The sequence below is a fragment of the Rhinatrema bivittatum genome, chromosome 2, assembly GCF_901001135.1.
Source record: "Rhinatrema bivittatum chromosome 2, aRhiBiv1.1, whole genome shotgun sequence".
NCBI lineage: Eukaryota > Metazoa > Chordata > Amphibia > Gymnophiona > Rhinatrematidae > Rhinatrema > Rhinatrema bivittatum.
The window spans coordinates 459,387,430-459,408,538 of record NC_042616.1 but is presented as its reverse complement, the minus strand read 5'-3'; the positions used below and the strand labels follow the sequence as shown (position 1 = coordinate 459,408,538).

Here is a 21,109-nt window from a genome sequence, read left to right as displayed (position 1 = left end):
GCTGTATGGTTCCAGGAGTGAACCTAAGGAATGGTTCCCGACAGGATAGTGCCTGTAGTTCAGAGATGCGACGAGCTGAACATATTGCTACCAGGAATACCGTCTTCAATGTTAAGAGGCGTAGTGACAGACCGCGCGTTAGTCTGAAGGAAGTCCCTGCTAGGAAGTCCAATACTAGATTGAGATTCCATAGGGGCACCGGCCACTTTAGGGGTGGCTGTAGTTGTTTAACTCCTGTCAGGAAGCGGGACAAATCTGGATGATAGTCGGATACCGTCCACTTTGGCTCTGAAGCAGAACAGTGCGGCTATTTGGACCTTGAGGGAGTTGAGAGACAACCCCTTCTTCATACCGTCCTGTAGGAAGTCCAGAATCATGGGAATCCCGCGGTCCTCGCACCAGGCTTCGAATATTCTCCAGATCCGTATATACGACAGGGATGTGGAGAACTTGCGCGCTCGGAGCAGGGTGTCAGTTACGGCCTTCGAGTAACCTCGCTTCTTCAGGTGTGTCCTCTCAAGGGCCAGACCGTAAGAGAGAATCGAAACGGATCTTTGTGAAGAGCAGGTCCCTGTGTGGAGGAAGGCACAGAGGGTTCCCCACAAGGAGTCTTTGCATGTCTGTGTGCAATGGTTGCCTTGGCCAATCCGGGGCCACTAGTAGAACTAGTCCCCTGTGATGCTCTATCTTGTGGATGATTTTGCCCAGTAGCGGCCATGGGGGGAAGGCGTACAGTAAGTCTTCCTCTGGCCAAGTCTGGTCGAGAGCGTCAATGCCTTGGGAGTGTGGCTCTCGTCTGCGGCTGGAGAACCTGAGGACTTGGGCACTGAATAGGTGGCCAGTAGATCCATGGCTGGGAGATTTACTATCAGTTGGAAGGCTGTGGTTGACAGCGTCCATTCCCCTGGGTCCAGGCTCTCTCTGCTGAGGAAGTCTACTGAGACATTGTCTTTTCCTGCGATGTGGGAGGCCGAGATCCCTGCCCATGCCATGAGAGGGTCTATCTCCAGCGACACCTGCTGGCTCTTGGTTCCTCCCTGGCGGTGGATGTAAGCTACCGTTGTAGCATTGTCCGATATTACTTGAATCGCTTTGCCTCAGAGTCTGTGGCTGAACCACAGGCTCGCTAGTCTGATTGCTCGAGCTTCCAGGCGGTTTATGTTCCATTCTGCCTCTTCCTTGTTCCATTGCCCCTGGGCCGTCAGCTCCTTACAGTGGGCTCCCCAACCTCGCAGGCTTGCATCCATAGTGAGCAAGGTCCAGTTCGGTGGGGATAGGTTTACTCCTCTGCTTAGATGGTCTTCTTGTAGTCACCACTGAAGCTGAGAACGTACCTCTGCTGGTAGTTGGAGACGAATTGAGTAGTCCTGGGACAGTGGGTTCCTTTGTGACAGTAAGGAGCGTTGGAGCGGTTGCATATGGGCCCTTGCCCACGGGACTACCTCCAGGGTTGATGCCATGAGGCAGAGGACTTGAAGATAGTCCCATACCGTGGGGCATGCATTGGTCATCAATCGTCGTAATTGTTCCGTCAGTTTCCTTCTCCTCGGGGAAGGAAGACTTTGTTCTGTTTGGTGTCGAAATGGGCCCCCCAGGTACTCTAGGGATTGAGAGGGCTGCAAACTACTCTTGCCTGTGTTCACGACCCAACCGAGTTCCTGCAGTAGGCTCTTGACTCTGCTGGTCACCTGCTGGCCCTCTTCCGAAGTCTTTGCCCTGATCAGGCAGTTGTCCAGGTAAGGGTGTACCAAGATTCCTTTCTTCCTCAGTGTTGCTGCCACAACCACCATAGTTTTGGAGAATGTTCTGGGGGCGGTTGCTAGGCTGAAAGGCAGCGTTCGGAACTAGTAATGGTGACCCAGTATTGCAAAGCGTAGAACATGCTGGTGATCTTGATGGACTGGAATGTGAAGGTAGGCTTCGGAGAGGTCCAGGTAGGTCAGGAACTCTCCTAGTTGTACTGCCATTATGACAGAACCAAGGGTCTCCATGCGGAAGTGTAGTATCCCGCAGATGACGGTTGACGTTCTTGAGATCCAAGATGGGTCGGAATGATCCTTCCTTCTTGGGAACGATAAAATAGATGGAATAGCGCCCCATATTTTGTTGGGGTGTGGAAACCGTAATTATTGCCTTCAGACTTAGTAGTCTTGTCAGGGTGGTTTCTACTGCCAGTCTCTTGGTGTGGGAGTGGCAGGGTGACATCATAAATTTGTCTCGAGGGATGCTGCGGAACCCCAGAGAGTAGCCTTCTCGAATGATGTTTAGTACCCATTTGTCAGATGTGATCTTGACCCATCTTTGGTAGAAGAGGGCAAGTCTACCCCCTATTTTCTCTTCCTGTGGATGGGTCAGCCCATTCTCATTATGGAGCATGGCTGGATCCTGTCCCCGGGCCTGCTCCTCTCTTGGTCTGTCAGTTCCAAAAGGGCTGGGACCTTCCAGAGGGATGTGGTGCCTGGAACTGCGAGTTCCTGTAGGTTCTAAAGCGTTGTGAGCCTCTGCCCTTGGTTCTTCTGGGTGAGGGACGCTGAGATCTTTCATTCCTATCTTCTGGTAGCCGAGGCACTGGGTATTTGCCCCATTTGCTGGCTAACTTCTCCAATTCACTTCCAAACAAGAGAGATCCTTTAAAGGGCATTCTTGTGAGATTCACTTTAGAGGTCGCGTCAGCAGACCAATTCCGTAGCCATAGTTGTCTTCTGGCTGCCACTACCGAGGCTACGCCTCTGGCTGAGGTACGCACCAGGTCTGAATTTGCATCCATCAGGAAGGCTGCTGCAGGTTCCATCGTCTCACCGGTATATGTTCCGGAGTTATTTGCCTCTCTCTCGAGGAGCAAGCAGGAACGTGCCACCAGTGCGCAGCAGGAAGCAAGCTGCAGTGTCATTGCTGTTGCGTCGAAGGCCTACTTAAGGATGGATTCCAATAGTCTATCCTGAGTATCCTTCAATGCAGCCCCTCCCTCAACGGGAATCGTTGTTCGCTTTGAGACGGCACAGACCATGGTGTCCACTTTCAGGAAACGCAGACGTTCCTTGGTCGCTGGTTCTAGGGTGTATAGGGCTTCCAAGGCCCGACCCCCTTTGAAGCTGGCCTCCGGGGCATCCCACTCCAGGTCAATCAGTTCCTGGTTGGCTTCCATCATTGGGAAGTAGCATGAGGCTTTACGAAGGGGCACCAGGATGGGGTTCTTCTTTGGTTCCGCCATCGGATCCATGCCTGGAATACCCAAAGTCTTCAGAGTCTGGGAAACAAGGGCTGGTAGTTCATCCTTGTGGAAGAAGCGACGCATGGTTCGGTATGGTTCCAGGCCTGGAGGGATTTCTCCTTCTTCCAGGGAGTCGCCTCATCATCGATGTATCTGGGTCCCTGTCAGGGAAATTCTTGGTTAGGTGAGGCATGTCTCGAGGCATCCAAGAGGGGCCAGGAGGATCTTGTGCTTCCGGCAGGGGTTGAACCTGGGGAGCAGCCAGGGCTGATTGTGCCTGAATGAAGGCTTGTAATCCTTGGAAAAATTCTAACCAGGAGAAGGTCCCTGGGTCCATGTTAACCCCAGGTGCAGTCGGCCTAGGAGCCCCTGATGTGCTCTCTTGTGGAGAAGCCATCTCAGAGATGCATAGATTTGGGGAACTATAGTCTGTAGTAGTTCCGGACCCATCCTCAGACAGTGAGGGGCCAGGCTTTGGTTTTCTCTGGGCTTCCTCGCAATGCTGGCACAAGCAGGTCTCCAGTTCAGGCTGCACGGCTCTTATGTGGCAGGCTGTGCAAAGAGAGTGCCTTCTGGCCTTCTTGGGTGCCGGTGCCATTGCCTCTAGCTTCAATGCGCACATGTAGCTGTAAACGTGGCTGTGGCACGTAGTTGTGTGCGCAGGGTGCGCTCGGTTATGCGCGCAGGGTGCGCTCGGTTGTGCGCGTGGCCCAGTTGTGCACACGGTTCTGCACGCCTGCTGTGCGCGCAGCTGTGCACGTGTCTGTATCGGACATGTGCAAGTTAGGCACATTGACTGCCCGGCCTGCCCTGCGCATACCGCCAGTCGAGAGGGGAAGTTGGCGCCGGCGTCCCCGTGCATAAGATGGCAACCCCGAGGGTCTCCACGTGGACTCCTGCATCGGATCGGGGCCTAGCCAAACCAGGGCTGCTCAACCCGATTGGTGCTCCCTTTTACGTCGCTTGGAAGTAATTCAAATCGGTACGGCAATCCGAGCCTCAGAGACCGGAGGTCTGATTTAAAGTTTTCTGCTTACCTGGTCTCGGCGCTTACCAATAGAGTGCCAGGACGGTCTCCAGCTGCAGGGGTAGAGGGCTTTACCTTCACCGCTGCGCTCGGTTTTGCACCCGCTGCCTTTCAGCCACTCTGGGGGCTAAGTCCATGCTGGGAACCGGCTACCAGACCAAGGCACACCTCTGAGGGATCTCGGAAATCACCTCAGGAATTCTCAACTGGGGGAGGGACCCTTAGGTTTCACCGCAGGAGAGCGGGGCTTGATCTTCTTTAAGGTAAATTTTATTTTTCTTTCTTCTTTGCTGTATTTGTTAACACTATTCTAGTGTGTGGGATAGTGTTCGCATCTGCTAGGAGACAGAGAGATACTGAAGAGATGAGGTTACTGAAGGGGTATATCTAGAGCAGAGCTTTCCAAACTTTTCATGTTGGTGACACACTTTTTAGACAAACATAATTTCGTGACACAGTAATTCAGTCTACTAGCAAACCAGAGGTTAAAGGTTAAACGAACGAAATGTATTTCGACAATTTATGTATGTTAACAAACAGCTTTCGGAATATCTGGAAGAAAACAACATACGGATTCCGCAAATCTCTGAACACAGAATCCCTCCTATTATCTCTCACAGACACCATCCTCATGAATCTGGACAACAGTCAATCCTACCTTCTTGTTCTTTTAGACCTATCCGCAGCTTTTGATACGGTAAAACACACTATTCTTCTAGAATGTCTAGGAAACATTGGCATCAAGGGAGCTGCCCTCAGCTGGTTTAAGTCCTTCTTAGGCAACAGGTTCTTTAAAGTTAGGATAAACAATAAAGACTCTCCTCCCGTCTGTTCAGACCAAGGAGTCCCCCAAGGATCTTCCCTCTCTCCCACTTTTTTCAATATATACCTTCTCCCACTCTGCCAGTTACTCACTAATCTTAAGCTAACTCACTACCTCTACGCAGACGATGTTCAAATTCTCATCCCAATCACAGACTCCCTTCACAAAACCTTGGCCCATTGGAATGTCTGTCTGCAGTCAATCAAGGACTTACTCGCCAGTCTCAACCTAATTCTCAATTCCAACAAAACTGAGATGCTCATCATCTCTCATGACGACACTTACATCCGGCTCAACCCTCCAATCTCCTCCCAACCCACAACCCCTAACCCAATCTTTCCATCCGCTGTCAAGGACCTAGGAACCTGGCTAGACAACCAGCTAAACCAAAAAATTTTATAAATAACACCACTAAGGAATGCTTTTACAAATTGCAAGTCCTCAGAAAGCTTAAACCACTCCTTCACTTCAACGATTTCCGTCTTGTGCTACAATCCATCATCCTATCCAAGACTGATTATTGTAACTCCCTCTTGCTCGGCATCCCTACCAACTCCATCAAACCACTACAGATGGTACAGAACGCCGCCGCCAGAATCCTCACTAACTCCAATAAAAGAGATCACATCACCCCTATCTTACGTACTCTTCACTGGCTGCCCGTCAAATACAGGATTCTATTCAAAGTGCTCACAATCATACATAAAGCAATGCAAAACCTCTCGCCACTCACTTTAAGCACCCAACTGAGACCTCACACGTCATCCAGACCCATCAGAAGTGCATACAAAGGCACACTTTATGCCCCACCAGCGAAAACCTCAAGAAAAAAGCGAGCTCTATCTACAGCTGGCCCTCACCAATGGAATGCTCTCCCTCCTGACCTACGACTCAAACCATGCCACTTGACCTTCAAAAAAAATCTTAAGACTTGGCTCTTCCTCCAAGCTTTCCCTGACACTTAATCTTTGCCCTGGTTTTTAATAACAGGCTTGCCCTTCACATTTCTTCCCTCCCTCTCCCTTATGTTCTTGATGCTAATCCCTTCCTATTCCTTGAAGCATATTTATTTTTCTCTCATTTGTCTCCTGTTTCTTGTTGATGGTACATCAATATACGAGGCGATCGTCCAGACCAGTTTCACAGTTTCTTCCTGCACATTACCTCCAACTCCACTGCCTGCTCCCAGCTCCTGTTCCACAAGTTTTATATACCTATTGTATCAGCTCTAGTTTTCTATGTACCATTTGCACCAGTTGTACCAGTTGTTCCAGTTGTACCAGCTGCACCAGTTGTACCGTTTTTAGTATTTTTTAGTATTCTACTGTTTTATGTACTGCCTTTGAGCGAAGTTTTCTGTTTATTGTAAACCGAGGCGATCTGTATCTCATATAGGAATCGCGGTATATAAAAAATAAATAAATAAATAAAATAAATATATACATAATAAAATGTTTCACGACACAACCTATCTTGTGAAAACCTTTCTTTTATATTAAAAATATATAATATTCCAAGATTAATGTTATTGTTATAATTTATGAGTAACAATAATAAAACAAAGTTATTGTGTTATTCAATTTACCTCTTTAATGAGATATATGAGCTTGATGGGATGAACAGAGCTTTTGAATATTTGGTGTTAATAAAAAAGTCCAAAGGGTCTTCTGCGTAATTTTAAAAAGCTGGCCAGTTTCACACTATAAAATTATTTGATAGCCTCATTCAATTAATTCTATATGGCTATGAGAGTGAAGTCTGGAGAGTGAAGTCTGGAATTTATAGGAAGGGATGGAATGTCAATATAAATCCTGCACCTCCAGTTCTGTAATTCTGTGCATCCACTGAAATTCCCCCAAACAATGGAGCTTGGATGTTTCCCTTACAGCTCATCATACTAAAAAATATTTTCAAATTCTGGTGTCACCTCACAGTAACAGCAGCACAAACACCTTCCACTGCCAGGCACATTGTGAACTAACACAAAACCCCGCAAAAAAGACACTCAAAAATCTATACTGCAATCCCATCGTAACATAACAGTAATAACACCAAGGACTCAAACAACAATAACCCTACCTGTGAAAAAGCAAGGGTAAATATTACACTGGGTCCTAGAATACCAATACACCACCTACTGAGGAAACAAAACAAACCAGATTGCTATAGATCCCTATGCTAGCAGAATCTCTCATCGTGGTCACACACACAGAGCAGAGACAGACCCTCACTAAATACAGAATAAAAAATAAAGGAGCACAAGTTAGACAAAAACTGAAATGAAAACCCCGGGAAGCCAGACTCTGTGTATTAACAATGGAAAAACAGAACCACCATTCCTCATAAAACAAATAAAATCAAGAAACGTAAAGCATCAGTTATAACAGTAAAACCATACTAATAAAAGAATATTTTAAAACTACTGATAAATAGAATTTCTATTAATTAAAATCATATACATTTTTTACAATTTCCCAAACACCAATAAAATATTTCAAAACAGCACATATATCAAATAACACCCAATAATTAAAACTAATAAGGATTTTAAAAAGCCCCTGCTGTCCATACATGGGAGCTCTTGATTTCCAGTCACCCTGATATTGTCCAGGATTAGGAGGTTATCCTCTCTCACACAGACTCACATGTCCATTCTCTCTCACACATACACTGTCACATACATACACATTCATGCTCTTATACCCACCATAACCTCTCACTCTCACAGACACTGACACACTCTCAGGCTCTAAGACACTCTTCTCCCCCTCCACACACCCCCCCCCCCCACAAACTCTTACTCCCCTGGATTTTCTCATACACACTCATGTTTTCACTCTCTCTGGCTCCTTCACATACACACAAACACACACACCCAGGCAAGCTCCCAGTCATTCTCACACAAACACACTCACCCAGGCAAGCTCCCAGTCATTCTCACACAAACACACACACCCAGGTAAGCTCTCAGTCATTCTCACACAAACACACACATCCAGGTAAGCTCCCAGTCATTCTCACACAAACACACACACCCAGGCAAGCTCCAAGTCATTCTCACACACTGAAACTGACCCCCAGGCAGGCTCCCATTCATTTTCAAACCACTCCCTCGCCATCCCCCAGGCATGCACACATTCATTCTCACACACACATACACCACACACAGGCAGGCACCTCTTCTCACACATACAAACCCCAGGAAGACACCCATTCATTCTCATACACAGACACACCCTCAGAAAGGCACCCATGCATTCACACACATATACCCCCAGGCAGACTCCCATTCATACACATGCACACACTAAAGGCAGACCCCTTCTCTTTCTTTTGCCAGCAACCTCGGAGCCTCTCTCATTCCTCTGCTGCCACTGTCACTGATGCCACATGGCTAATGGGGAGGCGCTGATTGCTACTACTGACACTGAAGCCCATTCTGCTGCCTCCTCTGTGCAGGCCCTGTGGGTTTCCACTTCCTCCATGTTGATCTCGTACATTGTGAGATCCGCATAGAGAAAGTGCTACTCTTGCACATTACCAAAGATTACATGTGCCGATCAGTAAGAAGTAATTTTTTTTTTTTACCTTTGCTGTCTGATCTTAGTTTTCTAATCGGTTGGTCACAGGCTTTTTTGTTCCACCTTCCCTTTCTTATTTTTTTACCAATTCCTTTCATATTGTCTTTTTTTAAATTTCTTTTCTCTCCATCTATCTTCCCTCAAACACACAGTCAGGTTCTCATTCTCACATGCTTTCTCTCTCTCTCACACACACACACACACATAGGCTCTCACTCTCACATGCTCTCTCATTCAATCATTCATACACAGTCTCTCTCTTGCACATGTTGTCTGACTCTCACACACCCAGGCTCTCTCTCACTCCCACATGCTGTCTTGCTCAAGCACAGGCTCTCACTGTCACATGCTCTCTCTCATACAATCATTCATAAACACAGGCTCTCACTGTCATAAGCTGTCTCTCTCACACACACACAGGCTCTCACATGCTGTCTCTGCAAACATTCAGGTCCTCACTCCCACACACAGTCTCTCAACTCACTCTCACAATCTCTCAACTCATCTCATACAGATACTCTACGGGCCCTCAGCCTCTCTCTTACCTCTGGGCCATACTCTTCACGGGTCACTGCAGGATGGGCTCTGCAGCAGCCCTGATCTTCTCGGGCCGATCCGCAGCAGCGGCCCTGATCTTCTCGGGCCAATCCGAAGTGGCGGCCCTGTTACCGGGCCTCCTCCTCTTCTCAGCCCGCTGCAACAACACTGCTCCTCTTCTGCACGTGGCTGATGCTCCTCCTCCTTCCTGCCCACGCGGCTCCGGCAACATTTTTCTTCCGGGGCCGCGCAGGCAGGAAGGAGGAGGAGCACCTGCACGTTTAGACGTGACCTTGTTCTTCGGGCCGGGGTGACGTGAGCTCCACCACGGCCCTGCCGATCTTCCTGCTGGGTGTCTCCGGCACAGCACAGCAATTTTTCACTGCTCAACCGCCAGTGGGATGAGGTCCACCGGCGGCCGCATTGGCTCCCCCTGACCTCTCCTTGCTCCGCCCCGATACTTGCACCGGGCTTGCACGACACACCGGCACACTGCAGGCGACACACTAAAGTGTCGCGACACACACTTTGGAAAGCTCTGATTTAGAGTGATGTCAGCTTTGAAATCGGACTCAGTCTCCCATCTGCTAGCAAAAGAGCACATAACCCACTGGTCCTGAGCCATCTGGCTACACGCTAGGAAAGTCTGTTTTGTTTTGTTTTAATAATTATCTTTCCTATTAAGGAAAATCAATTTCCATCTGTACCTGGCTGGACCCTGTCTCAGTTATAAAATGCTGGTTACCATAGCATTTATAGGAAAATCTTAAGACCTCCCTCCCCTTGTCCCTAAGTGCTGGCAGTATTTTGCAGCTGTCATTCAATGTAATTGAAAAATGTAAATTATTGCAACCAGATTGCCTCCTGATGCAGAAACTTTAGTTTCAAAATGCGGACCGTGTTGGGATGGGACATGTATCTTCTGAACACTGAGCACAGATAAGTTTTTGAATGCAATTTATAAAATAATTTTTGAAAAAATTACAAACTTTGCCAGATGATTATGCAAAAGACAATGAAGGTCCTAGCACCGGTAGTGTCTATTATGATGGCATTATTAAGCCATCATAATAGACATTATTAAGCCTCACTTTCCCACATATTAATATATATGTGGGAAAGTGAGGCTTATTATATCCTTTGGAATTTCCCTTAGGTTTCACGCTGTCTGTTAGTGAATGATCCAGTTCTATTGTCATAATGAGCAGCTGGGGAAGGCAAGAATTAAATACACTGTTTTTTGAGATTTTCATTTTAACTTAACATAGAAACATAGAAATGACGGCAGAAAAGGAACAAATGGTCCATCCAGTCTGCCCAGCAAGCTTATGGTAGTATCTGCCATGCTGTGCAAGTTATCCCCATACTTATCAGTTTCCCAGACCGTAAAATGTCAGGGCTCTTGTTGGTTGCTGTCTGAATCAATTTCCATGTTACCTACCTATTGCCATTGAAGCTGAGAGCAATGTTGGAGTTGCATCAAAAGTATCAGGCTTATTGGTTAACGGTAATAACAGCTGCATCAGCAAGTTACCCCCATGCTTATTTGTTTCCCCAGACTGTAAAAGTCAGGGTCCCTGTTGGTTGCTGTCTGAATCCAATTCCCCTTTTCCTCTTTTCTCCCTGCTGTTGAAGCAGAGAGCAATGATGGAGTTGCATCAACAGTATGAAGGCTTATTGGTTAAGAGTAGTAACCGCCGCACCAGCAAGTTACCCCATGCACTCTTTTCTTCATTTCCATCCTCTAGCCTTTAGGGATTCAAAGTGTTTATCCAATGCCCTTTTGAAATCTTTCACTGTTTTTGTTTTCACCACCTCCTCTGGAAGGGCATTCCAGGCATCCACCACCCTCTCTGTGAAGAAATATTTCCTGACGTTGGTTCTGAGTTGTCCTCCCTGGAATTTCATATTCTGACCCTTAGTTCTACTGATTTCTTTCCAACAGAAAAGATTTGTCAATTGTGCATCAGCAGTTATTAATTCCATCCATGAACCTCTCTAGCATGTCCTAACGTTACATTTATGCAGCTTGTTTATGAAGCCTAGTGGTATCTTCCCATTGCTACCATGCCTGATGATAATTTCTTATCCATTTCAGTGCTGCATTTGTTTGCAGTCCGTTGTTGCTCTGTACTCCTTATAGCCCTATCTCCTGCCATTTCTTCCTTAAAGCAATGTGGAGAATGCTGGCATCAATCCTGCTACCTCTTGCATGTGAAGCTAACACTCTACCACTAGAGCTAATTCCCCTCATAACACAAAATGGAAAAAAAGGCCATAACTAAACACTGTATTTTCTATTGTTTAAACATGGAAAAACAGAAGCCTTTAATTGTTAGCTAATATACTTTAGAAGAAGAGTTTCACAAATGGAGATAGGAAAATTAGTTTCTTACCTGATAATTTTCGTTCCTGTAGTACCAAGGATCAGTCCAGGACACCTGGGTTGTGACTCCGCACCAGTAGATGGAGACAGAGCAAAACTTGTGGGCGGAGCCATATATGACCCTGTGCCAGTCACAGCCCCTCAGTCATACGTAATGTCAAAGTAGAAATCCCATAAGGCAACCATAGCTAACTAGACAAACTCGCTATGGAAACGGAAATAATTCCAAAAACCCCTAGGGGAACCAGACTCCCCAACCGGGAGAGCGAACAAACAAGCGGTTAGCTTACTTAAACAACGGACTCCCCAACCGGGAGAGCGAACAAACAAGCGGTTAGCTTACTTAAATAACGATGAGCGGACTCTCCGTTACTTTAGCGTAGCACTGCGGGTGGGATCCTGGACTGATCCTTGGTACTACAGGAACGAAAATTATCAGGTAAGAAACTAATTTTCCTTTCCCTGTACGTACCAGGATCAGTCCAGGACACCTGGGATGTACCAGAGCTAACTTACCGAGGGTGGGAAGCAGAGAGTCCCGCTCGGAGTACCCTCTCTCCAAATCCCCCAGCTTCCGTAGCCTGAACACCCAACCGGTAATGTTGAATGAAGGTATGCAACGACTTCCAGGTAGCCGCCCTGCAAATCTCTGGAGGCGACACCTGAGAAGATTCCGCCCAAGACGCAGCATGAGACCGCGTCGAATGAGCCCTAAGACCCACAGGCGGTGGTTTTCACCGTACTATGCACGCGGAGCCAATGGCCTCCTTGAGCCAACGGGCGATCGTCGTGCGGGATGCCGCAGAACCTTTCTTTAGGCCCGAAGTCCGCACAAACAGATGATCCGTCACCCGAAAAGGATTAGTGACCTCTAGATAGCGAAGAAGAGACCTACGCACATCTAGTTTTCGTAATTCTCTCGTTTTCGGGTCCGAAGACTCCCCAACCACGAAAGCAGGAAGCTCAACCGATTGATTCAAACGAAAAACCGACACGAGTTTAGGCAGGAAGGAAGGGACCGTCCGTAAGGAAACCCCCGAATCGGAAATGCGCAAACACGGCTCCCTACCGGACAACGCCTGCAATTCCGAAACACGGCGAGCCGACGCAATCGCCACCAGGAAAAACAGTCTTTAACGTGAGATCCTTGACAGTTGCGTGTTTCAAGAACTCAAACAGTGCCGAGCATAAGACGGTGAGCACCCAATTAAGATTCCAGGACGGACATGGCAAACACAACGGAGGCCGAAGATGTTTAGCCCCGCGAAGAAAAACGGGAAATATCTGGGTGGAGCGCCAGGGAGGATCCTTGAACCTTAGCCCGCAAACAACCAAGCGCTGCCACTTGAACCCGCAGCGACCTGCACGCCAACCCTATGACCAGACCGGCCTGGAGAAACGCCAGAATATCGGATACCGAAGCGGAAGTGGGATCCAACCTGTGGTTCACACACCATTCCGCAAAGACCACCCAGACACGGACATACGCCATGGAGGTAGACTGCTTCCTGGATCTCCGCCGCGTGGCCACCACCGCGTCTGAGTAACCTTTACTCTTCAACCGATTCCTCTCAAGCCATGCCGCGAGACAGAAGTGATCCGCCTCCTCCAAACTGACGGGGCCCTGTCTGAGGAGCCCCGCGACCCTCTGGAGACGGAGGGGTTCCGCCACCGACAGCTGGATGAGGTCTGCGAAACACGGACGGCGCGGCCACCCCGGTGCTACCATGATCACGTTGGACGGGTGCAACTCTATGCGCCAGAGAATTTTGCCGATCCTGGGCCACGGGGGAAACACGTACAGCAGGACATCCATCCGGCCAGGGAAGCCCCAACGCGTCGACGCCCTCTGCTCTCCTTTCTCGACGCCGACTGCAAAATCGCGGAGCCTTCGCGTTATGCCACGTGGCCATCAGATCCATGTGGGGCACCCCCCACGTTCTGCAGATGAAAAGAAACGCCTCATCCGCCAGCTCCCACTCCCCGGGATCCAGGCGATGACGGCTGAGAAAAAACCGCTTGGACGTTGTTGGTTCCGGCCATGGGAGACGCTGCAATGTCGCTGAGGGTCTGTTCCGACCAAGCCATCAAGAGCTGTGCTTCCATTGCCACCAGCGGACTCCTCGTCCCTCCTTGGCGATTGATGTGGGCCACAGTGGTTGCGTTGTCAGACAACACTCGGACCGCCTTTCCCCGTACCAGCGGTAGGAAGGCTCGCAGTGCCAGACGGACCGCTCTGGTCTCTAGTTGGTTGATAGACCACTGGGCTTGAGACGGTGACCATAGGCCTTGAACCGACTTCCCTAGGCAAACTGCTCCCCAACCGGAGAGACTGGCATCTGTGGTCCCCACCGTCCAATTGGGCACTAGAAGGGACACTCCACAGCCAATTTAAACTAAATACCAAAACAATCAAACCTGACTGACTACCAAAATCAGACTCAGGGCAGGCAGAGGCTGTGACTGCACCTGCACCATCTACTGGAGACAGAGTAAGACTGAGGGGCTGTGACTGGCACAGGGTCATATATGGCTCCGCCCACAAGTTTTGCTCTGTCTCCATCTACTGGTGCGGAGTCACAACCCAGGTGTCCTGGACTGATCCTGGTACGTACAGGGAAACAAATTTCATTGGCAGGAAGTATGACAAAGCAGCTGGCGAACAAAATGGAGAATTTGGAAAAAAACATCCAAATGTGTGGAAGAGAAAATTGATTTAGAAAAACCTAAGGGGATCATTTTCAAAAGTGTTTATGCAGAGAAACTCCATTTGAAAATCAAGAAATCACAGAAAGAGGAAGACAGGTGGCAATAGCTGGAAAAATTAAGAGCAGCTGGGACAGTAGTCAGAAATGGAAAAATTCAAATAGAATAACAAATATGGTAAAACAAAAGAAAATTACTATTTTTTTTTTTTTTTAGATATGTTAGTGATAGAAGGAAGTGCAAAAATGGCATTGGGAGACAAAGGTGAAGGGGAGGAATATGTAGAGGCTGATGAGGAAAAAGCAAAATTACATTGCAAATATTTCTGTTCGGTGTTCACTGTGGAAGGGCTTGGAGCAAGACCACATAAAATGAACAGAAATAACACTGGTAACGTGGTAAATCTCAATTGATTTTCAGAACAGTGTGTTCGTGAGGAACTAATGTATTATAGGAACTTAGAGATGTCTTGGCAGCAATGCTAGCTGACCTTTTCAATGCTACTTTAGAGTAGTTCCAGAGGACTGGAAAAGGGCAGATGTGGTTCCTATTCATAAAAGTGGAAGTAAGGAGGAGGCTGGGAACAACAGGCCAGTTAGTCTGACATCTGTGGTGAGCAAACTAATGGAATTGCTGCTAAAACAGAGGATAGGAAAATTGGCTCTTACCTGCCAATATTTGTTCCTGTAGTATCACGGATCAGTCCAGACTCCTGAGTTTTGCATCCCTGCCAGCAGATGGAGACAAAGTTTTACTGACACTGCTACAAAATCACTTGTGCCACCTGCAGTTCCTCAGTATTTACCTATACCCAAGCATAATAAAATCATAAAAACACCAACCAATTCAACAAATTTACAAAAAACTTTCAATAAGTCTGGATTCCATACCATAAACATTTGTATACTCAACCAATAAATCCCACCTGAGCGGATGACTCTCCACCTCCACAGATTGGGCGGGTTTTGGACTGATCCATGGTACTACAGGAATGAAAATTAGCAGGTAAGAACCAATTTTCCTTTTCCTGTACATACCCAGATCAGTCCAGACTCCTGGGATGTACCAAAGCTCTCTACTTAGAGTGGGACCTGGAGAGTCCCACTTGCAAAACACTCTCGCCAAACAACCGGGGTCTCCGGATCCCCCACATCTAAGCAATAATGCCTTGCGAATGTATGCAGCGAATGTATGCAGTGATTTCCAAATCGCTGCTCTGCAAATTTCCTGCAGTGAAACCAGCTGAGTCTCTGTTCATGAAACTGCCTGAGATCACATAGCATGAGCTCTCAACCCCTCAGGAACCAGATGGATCCAATGGCCTCCTTGAGCCACCTCGCAATACTAGCCTTGGAAGCCTGAGAACCCTTCTTGGAACCACTCCACAAAATAAAGAGATGATTCAATCTCCTGAATTCATTAGTTACCTTGAGATAGCTCAACAGAGCTCTGCGTAAGTCCAACCGCTTAAGCTCCCTCGCATGAGGTGCAGAAGAGTCCATCTCTGGAAAAGCTGGAAGTTCCACCAACTGATTCACATGAAATGCCAATACCACCTTCGGTAAAACGAGGGCAATGTCTGCAAGGACATCTCCAAGTCGAAATCTGCAGCAATGGATTATGACAAGGCAAAGCCTGCAACTCGGAGATTCTCCTAGCTGAACAAATGGCCACCAGAAAAACTACTTTAAGGGTCAAATGTTTAAGTGTCGCTCTCCAAAGAGGTTCAAAAGGAGCTTCACACTAACCTCTGAGAACGATATTAAGATTCCAGGATGGATAAACTCTCCTAACCGGCCGGCGCAAGTTCTTAGCCCCTTGAAGAAACCGAACTATGTCAGGATGAGAGGACAGACTGCAACCATCTACTTTACCTCTTAGGCAAGCCAGAGCAGCCACCTGGACCCTAAGAGAGTTGAAAGCCAAACCTCTGACCAAACCCTCCTGAAGATAAGATCTGAAAGACTGAAGGCCATAACGCTCAGACGCTTTTAGCGACACACCAGGATTCAAAAACCTTCCAGACCCTTTTATAGGGTAGAGAAGTAGATGTCAGTCTAGCCTGAAGGAGCATAGCAATAACTGCTTCTGGGTGCCCCCTGCATGTCAGTCGCCGCCTCTCAAAAGCCAAGCCGCTAGACAAAAATAAGTAGCCTGGTCTGAAAATATTGGCCCCTGCTGCAGAAAACCTGGCAGATGGGCAAGGCGCAATGGACCGTCCATGGCCAAGTTGACCAAATCCACAAACTATGGCCGATGTGGCCACTCTGGGGCTACCAATACCACGTCGCCTGGATGTTTCTCTATCCGACGCAACTCCTTGCCTACTAGAGGCCAAGGAGGAAACACGTAAAGCACAACTTTCCGAGGCCAAGGCAGCACCAGAGTTTAGACTCCCTCGGCCCTGGTTCTCTTCTCTGACTAAAAATCCAAGCCGCCTTTCAACTGAGGTGAGTCGCCATTAGATCCAGACTGGGGCACCCCCACCTCTCGTGGATGAGCTGCACTGCTGTCTCTGATAGCTCCCACTCTCCCGGACATAATAACCTGTAACTTAGAAAATCCACTTGGATGTTTTCTACTCCTGCGATGTGCAATGCCACTAATCGTTCCAGATGACACTCTGCCCAGAGAATCAATTCTTGAGCCTCCTGAGCCACTGCCTGACTCTTGGTTCCTCCCTACCAATTGATGTAGGCCACCGTCGTCGCGTTGTCCGATAGGACCTTCACTGACTGACCTTTGACCAATGCCAGAAAGGCAAGTAATGTTAAACGCACCACTCTGGTCTCTAACCAACTGATAGACCAGGAAGCCTCCATCACGGACCAGCAGCTTTGAGTGGACTGCTGACATTGCATCCCAAACAGACAGACTGGCATTGGTAGTAAGAATCATTTAATCCAAGACCTCCAACTCCACACCCTAAGTCATACTGGAACTCAGAAGCCACCACAACAGACTGTCCCTGCCAATAGCCTCGAGCGGCAAATGAAGATGAAACTCCTCCGAGAGTGGGTTCCAATGAGACAAAAGAACGCTCTGCAAGGGCCTCATATGAGTGAATGCCCACGGCACCAATTCCAGGGTCAAAGCCATCGAGCCTAGACCCTGCAAATAATCCCAGAGTCTGGGCACAGACAACCCCAACAACCGACGAACTTGACCCTGCAGCGTCAGAACCCACTCCTCTGAGAGAAACACCTTGCCCTCAAGAGTGTCGAACTGGGCTACCAGATACTCCAGGGACTGCAAGGGAACTACATGACTCTTTGCTAAATTTACTACCCAGCCAAGCGACTTGAGAGCGTGGAGCATGTTCTGAACCGACTGACGACAAAGGTCCTCTGACTCTGCCCTGATAAGCCAGTCGTCTAGATAGGGGTGCACCAGAACTTCTTCCCAGTGCAAAGCTGCCACTACTACCACTATCACCTTGGTGAAAGTGTGAGGCGCCATGGCTAACTCAAAGTGAAGAGCCTGAAACTGGAAATGCTGACCCATCACCATGAATCACAGAAATCTCTGGTGATTGGGGTGAATGGGAATGTGCAGATATGCCTCCGTCAAGTCCAAAGAAGCCAGGAACTCACCCTTGCAGACTGCCGCTTTCACTGACCTCAGGGTTTCCATCCAGAAACACAGCACTTTGAGTGCCGCATTTACCCTCTTTAAATCTAGGATCGGACAAAAAGTCCCTTCCTTCTTTGGAACTATGAAGTAAATGGAATACCTTCCAAAGCCATATTCTTCCTGCGAAACCGGAATTACCACTCTAAGCTGGTCCAGAGTTTCCTGAACACCGATTGCTTGTCTATGGGACAACAAGGGGAAACCAGAAACAAATCCCGGACGGGCTGAGTAAATTCTAACATGTCTCTTACTACACTGAGGACCCACCGATCCTTGATAATTTTGGCCCGCTCCCCATAAAACCGCGTCAAGCAACCTCCTACAACAGGAATGATGGCGTGGACCAGCCTCACCTCATTGCGAGGACTTAGTCCCGGCTATGCTACCACTTGTGGTGTCCCGGAAGGGTCTCCAGCCTCCCTGAAAGGACTGACACCAAGCCTGGCCCAGGAACAAAAATTGCCTCTGCGGACCTGCTTCCCCCCTCTTGCCAGGCAAGACCTTCTAGTATCACGAAAATGGGAATGAGTCTGAGGAAACCTCTTGTACTTAGGCTTATCCTCGGGCAACTTGTGTACTTTATTTTTGCCCAAATTCTACATCAATTCCTCCAGGTCCTCTCCAAACAAGAGTCGACCCTTGAAAGGCAGAGACCCCAGTTGAGACTTGGATGATGCATCCGCCGACCAATTACACAATCACAATAGCCTCCTGGCTAACACCATAACCCTAGAGAAGGTCCTCACCAGGTCATATAGAGTATCAGCCACATAAGCTACAGCCTCCTCTAATCGCTCGGCCTTAAACACTTCCTCGCCAGGCTTTGCCTTTGTATCGTGAAGGTGCTGCACCCAACGCAGATATGCCCTCTGCATAAAACTGGAACAAATGGCCACGCGCAAATTCACAGCCAACACCTAAAAAATTCTCTTGAGCTGCATCTTCAGCTTTCAATCCTGAACATTCTTCAACGCCGTGGACCCTGCAACCGGAAAAGTTGTCTTTTTGGTAACGGCCGAAACCGCTGCATCCACCTTAGGGAGAGAAAGAAAGTCCGTCTGCTCAGGCAAAGGATAAAGCTTCGCCATAGCCCTTCCTACCCTTAAACCGGCTTTAGGAGTTCCCAACTCTCGATCCACCAGTTTCTTCACAGATTTATGATAAGGGAAGGCCTTCGCTGGGCCCCGCAGCCCGTCCAGGACCGGATCAGCTCCTTCTGGATCAGAGTCCTCCTGCAGAATCTTGACCCCGATCTCCTCTAAAACCTGAGGAATCACTGGCCCAAGCTCCTCCTTACGAAAAAGCCGAACCTCCTTAGGGTCACCCCCCTCAGAAACTGAGATCTCCAGATCATCCCCCAGATCTGCATCAACTGCATCTGGATCCACTGACAGGTTGTGCGCCGGAGCACCTCTGAACTATCAGCTGGGACCCCTCCCTCCCCCCGAGATGGAAGTGAACCCAATAAGCGCTAGACCACCGCAGGCCACTTCCTTCGTGACGGCCCACGTTTAGAACCCAAATCGAGAACCTCAGAAGGCTTGGCCTGGGTCCCTAGACTGGAAGCCGCTTCCTGCTAAGCCAAATAAGCCTCATGCAGGAGCCACACAAAATCCAAAGAAAAAGTTCTAGAGGTGCCAGTTACGGGCTGAGAAAGACCAGGGACAGACAAAAGAAGATTACCCTCTTCCTCTGCCGCCTCCTGCTCCTCCCTGGAGCCTGAACAGGCCAGGGAAAGGCCCCCCCCCCCCACCCTACCAGCTGCATGGGCTCCTGAAATGGTTGCCGTTCCCACGCCAAGGGGAAACGGGTCCTCCATTCGGCATGAGACCTGTAGTGCTGGAGGAACAGAAACGGGCGACAGCCTTCTTCTATTCGCAGCCCCTCACCGCCGGAACAAGTAGTGCACAACCCGACACGATTAAGCCGTGACCACGCTGAGCCGCGCACCATCTCTGACATTGGGAAGCTTACCTTGGCCCCGAAGAAGTCCCCGATGCTGAGAACCACAGCGCTGCACTCCCCAGCCGCCCAAAATAAAGAGGTAGGAAGTCGGCCGAAAACAAAAATATAGGCTTCTCTCTGTCTGTAAATCTTTTTTTTTTTTTTTTAACTTTATTCAATGGCTGGAACACAGAGATGTCCAAAAAAATAAAAAAAGAGACAGCCCAAAAAGAAAATCAGTTATCCTGAGCCTGCAGCTGCCTTGTGAAGGGGAAGAATCTGGACCACCAGATTTACACCCCATGGAAGCAAGGATCGAGCGTACACAAGGATCACTGACCACCCCCAGCTCATTCATCTCAACCAATAGGGATAGTCCCTCCAAGACCCACTACCCTTTGGGAGGAAGGCTTGTAATCTTTAAACCCCAAAAATTTGACCCCCTGACTGCAGAACTGCAGGTTTTGCACCATCCACCATCTGCTGGAGACAGAGAAATACTGAGGGACTGCAGGTGGCACAAGTGATTATGTAGCAGTATCAGTCAAACTTTCTGTCTCCAACTGCTGGCAGGGTTGCAAAGCCCAGGAGTCTGGACTGATCTGGGTACATACAGGGAAATCTGGAATCCAATGGATTGCAAGATCCAAGGCAGCATGGCTTTTACCAGAGGTAAATCTTCTCAGACAAATCTGATCAATTTCTTTGATTGGGTGACCAGAGAGCTGGATCAAGGGAGAGTGCTAGACATAGTGTACTTGGATTTCAGCAAGGCCTTTGACATGATTCTGCACAGAAGACTTGCATGGTGTTTCCATGGGTCAGGTCCGTCCTGCCCCTATCTTTTACCTGGCTCAATGGTGATCACCATGCCTTGCTGCAGTGGCAGGGACCTGGATATATCTGGAGTATCATGAACATCCATCCCCAAGTAGTGACCCACATGATGGGGGCAGTACTTGCGAACTGCCTGAAAGAAAGCAGAGACAAGTAATCAGCACCTTCTTTTTGATGATCCAGAAGTTTCCTCCTGCTCCTTCGTGCTTCCAATTCAATCAGAATCGGGGCTGGGATCTGGCACCAAAAGCCTTCATTTAGCCCTGGATTTGTCAACAGGCACATTAGGCCTGTCCAAGGGCAACAAAATTTAGTGTGTGTGTTTGTGTGGGGTGGGGGGCGTGAAGAGAACTGACAAAATTGCTGCATCCTAGTTGTGCTGAATTTCACTCAGAAGAAAACAACAATCTGCATCATGTTCCAT

General features: G+C 48.4%; 1 protein-coding gene across 3 annotated transcripts in view; it reads right to left on the bottom strand.

Moving 5' to 3' along the window:
* Positions 1–21,109, bottom strand: part of XPNPEP3 (X-prolyl aminopeptidase 3) — a 120,608-nt gene that overhangs the window by 1,804 nt on the left and 97,695 nt on the right. For 2 of the 3 annotated variants that reach the window (XM_029590449.1, XM_029590452.1), the window contains one exon: positions 20,698–20,818. The exons of the other annotated variant lie outside the window; for it this stretch is intronic. In XM_029590449.1, the coding sequence (XP_029446309.1) occupies positions 20,698–20,818 (121 nt within the window). The remainder of the gene's footprint in view (positions 1–20,697; positions 20,819–21,109) is intronic. 3 annotated transcript variants of the gene reach the window in all.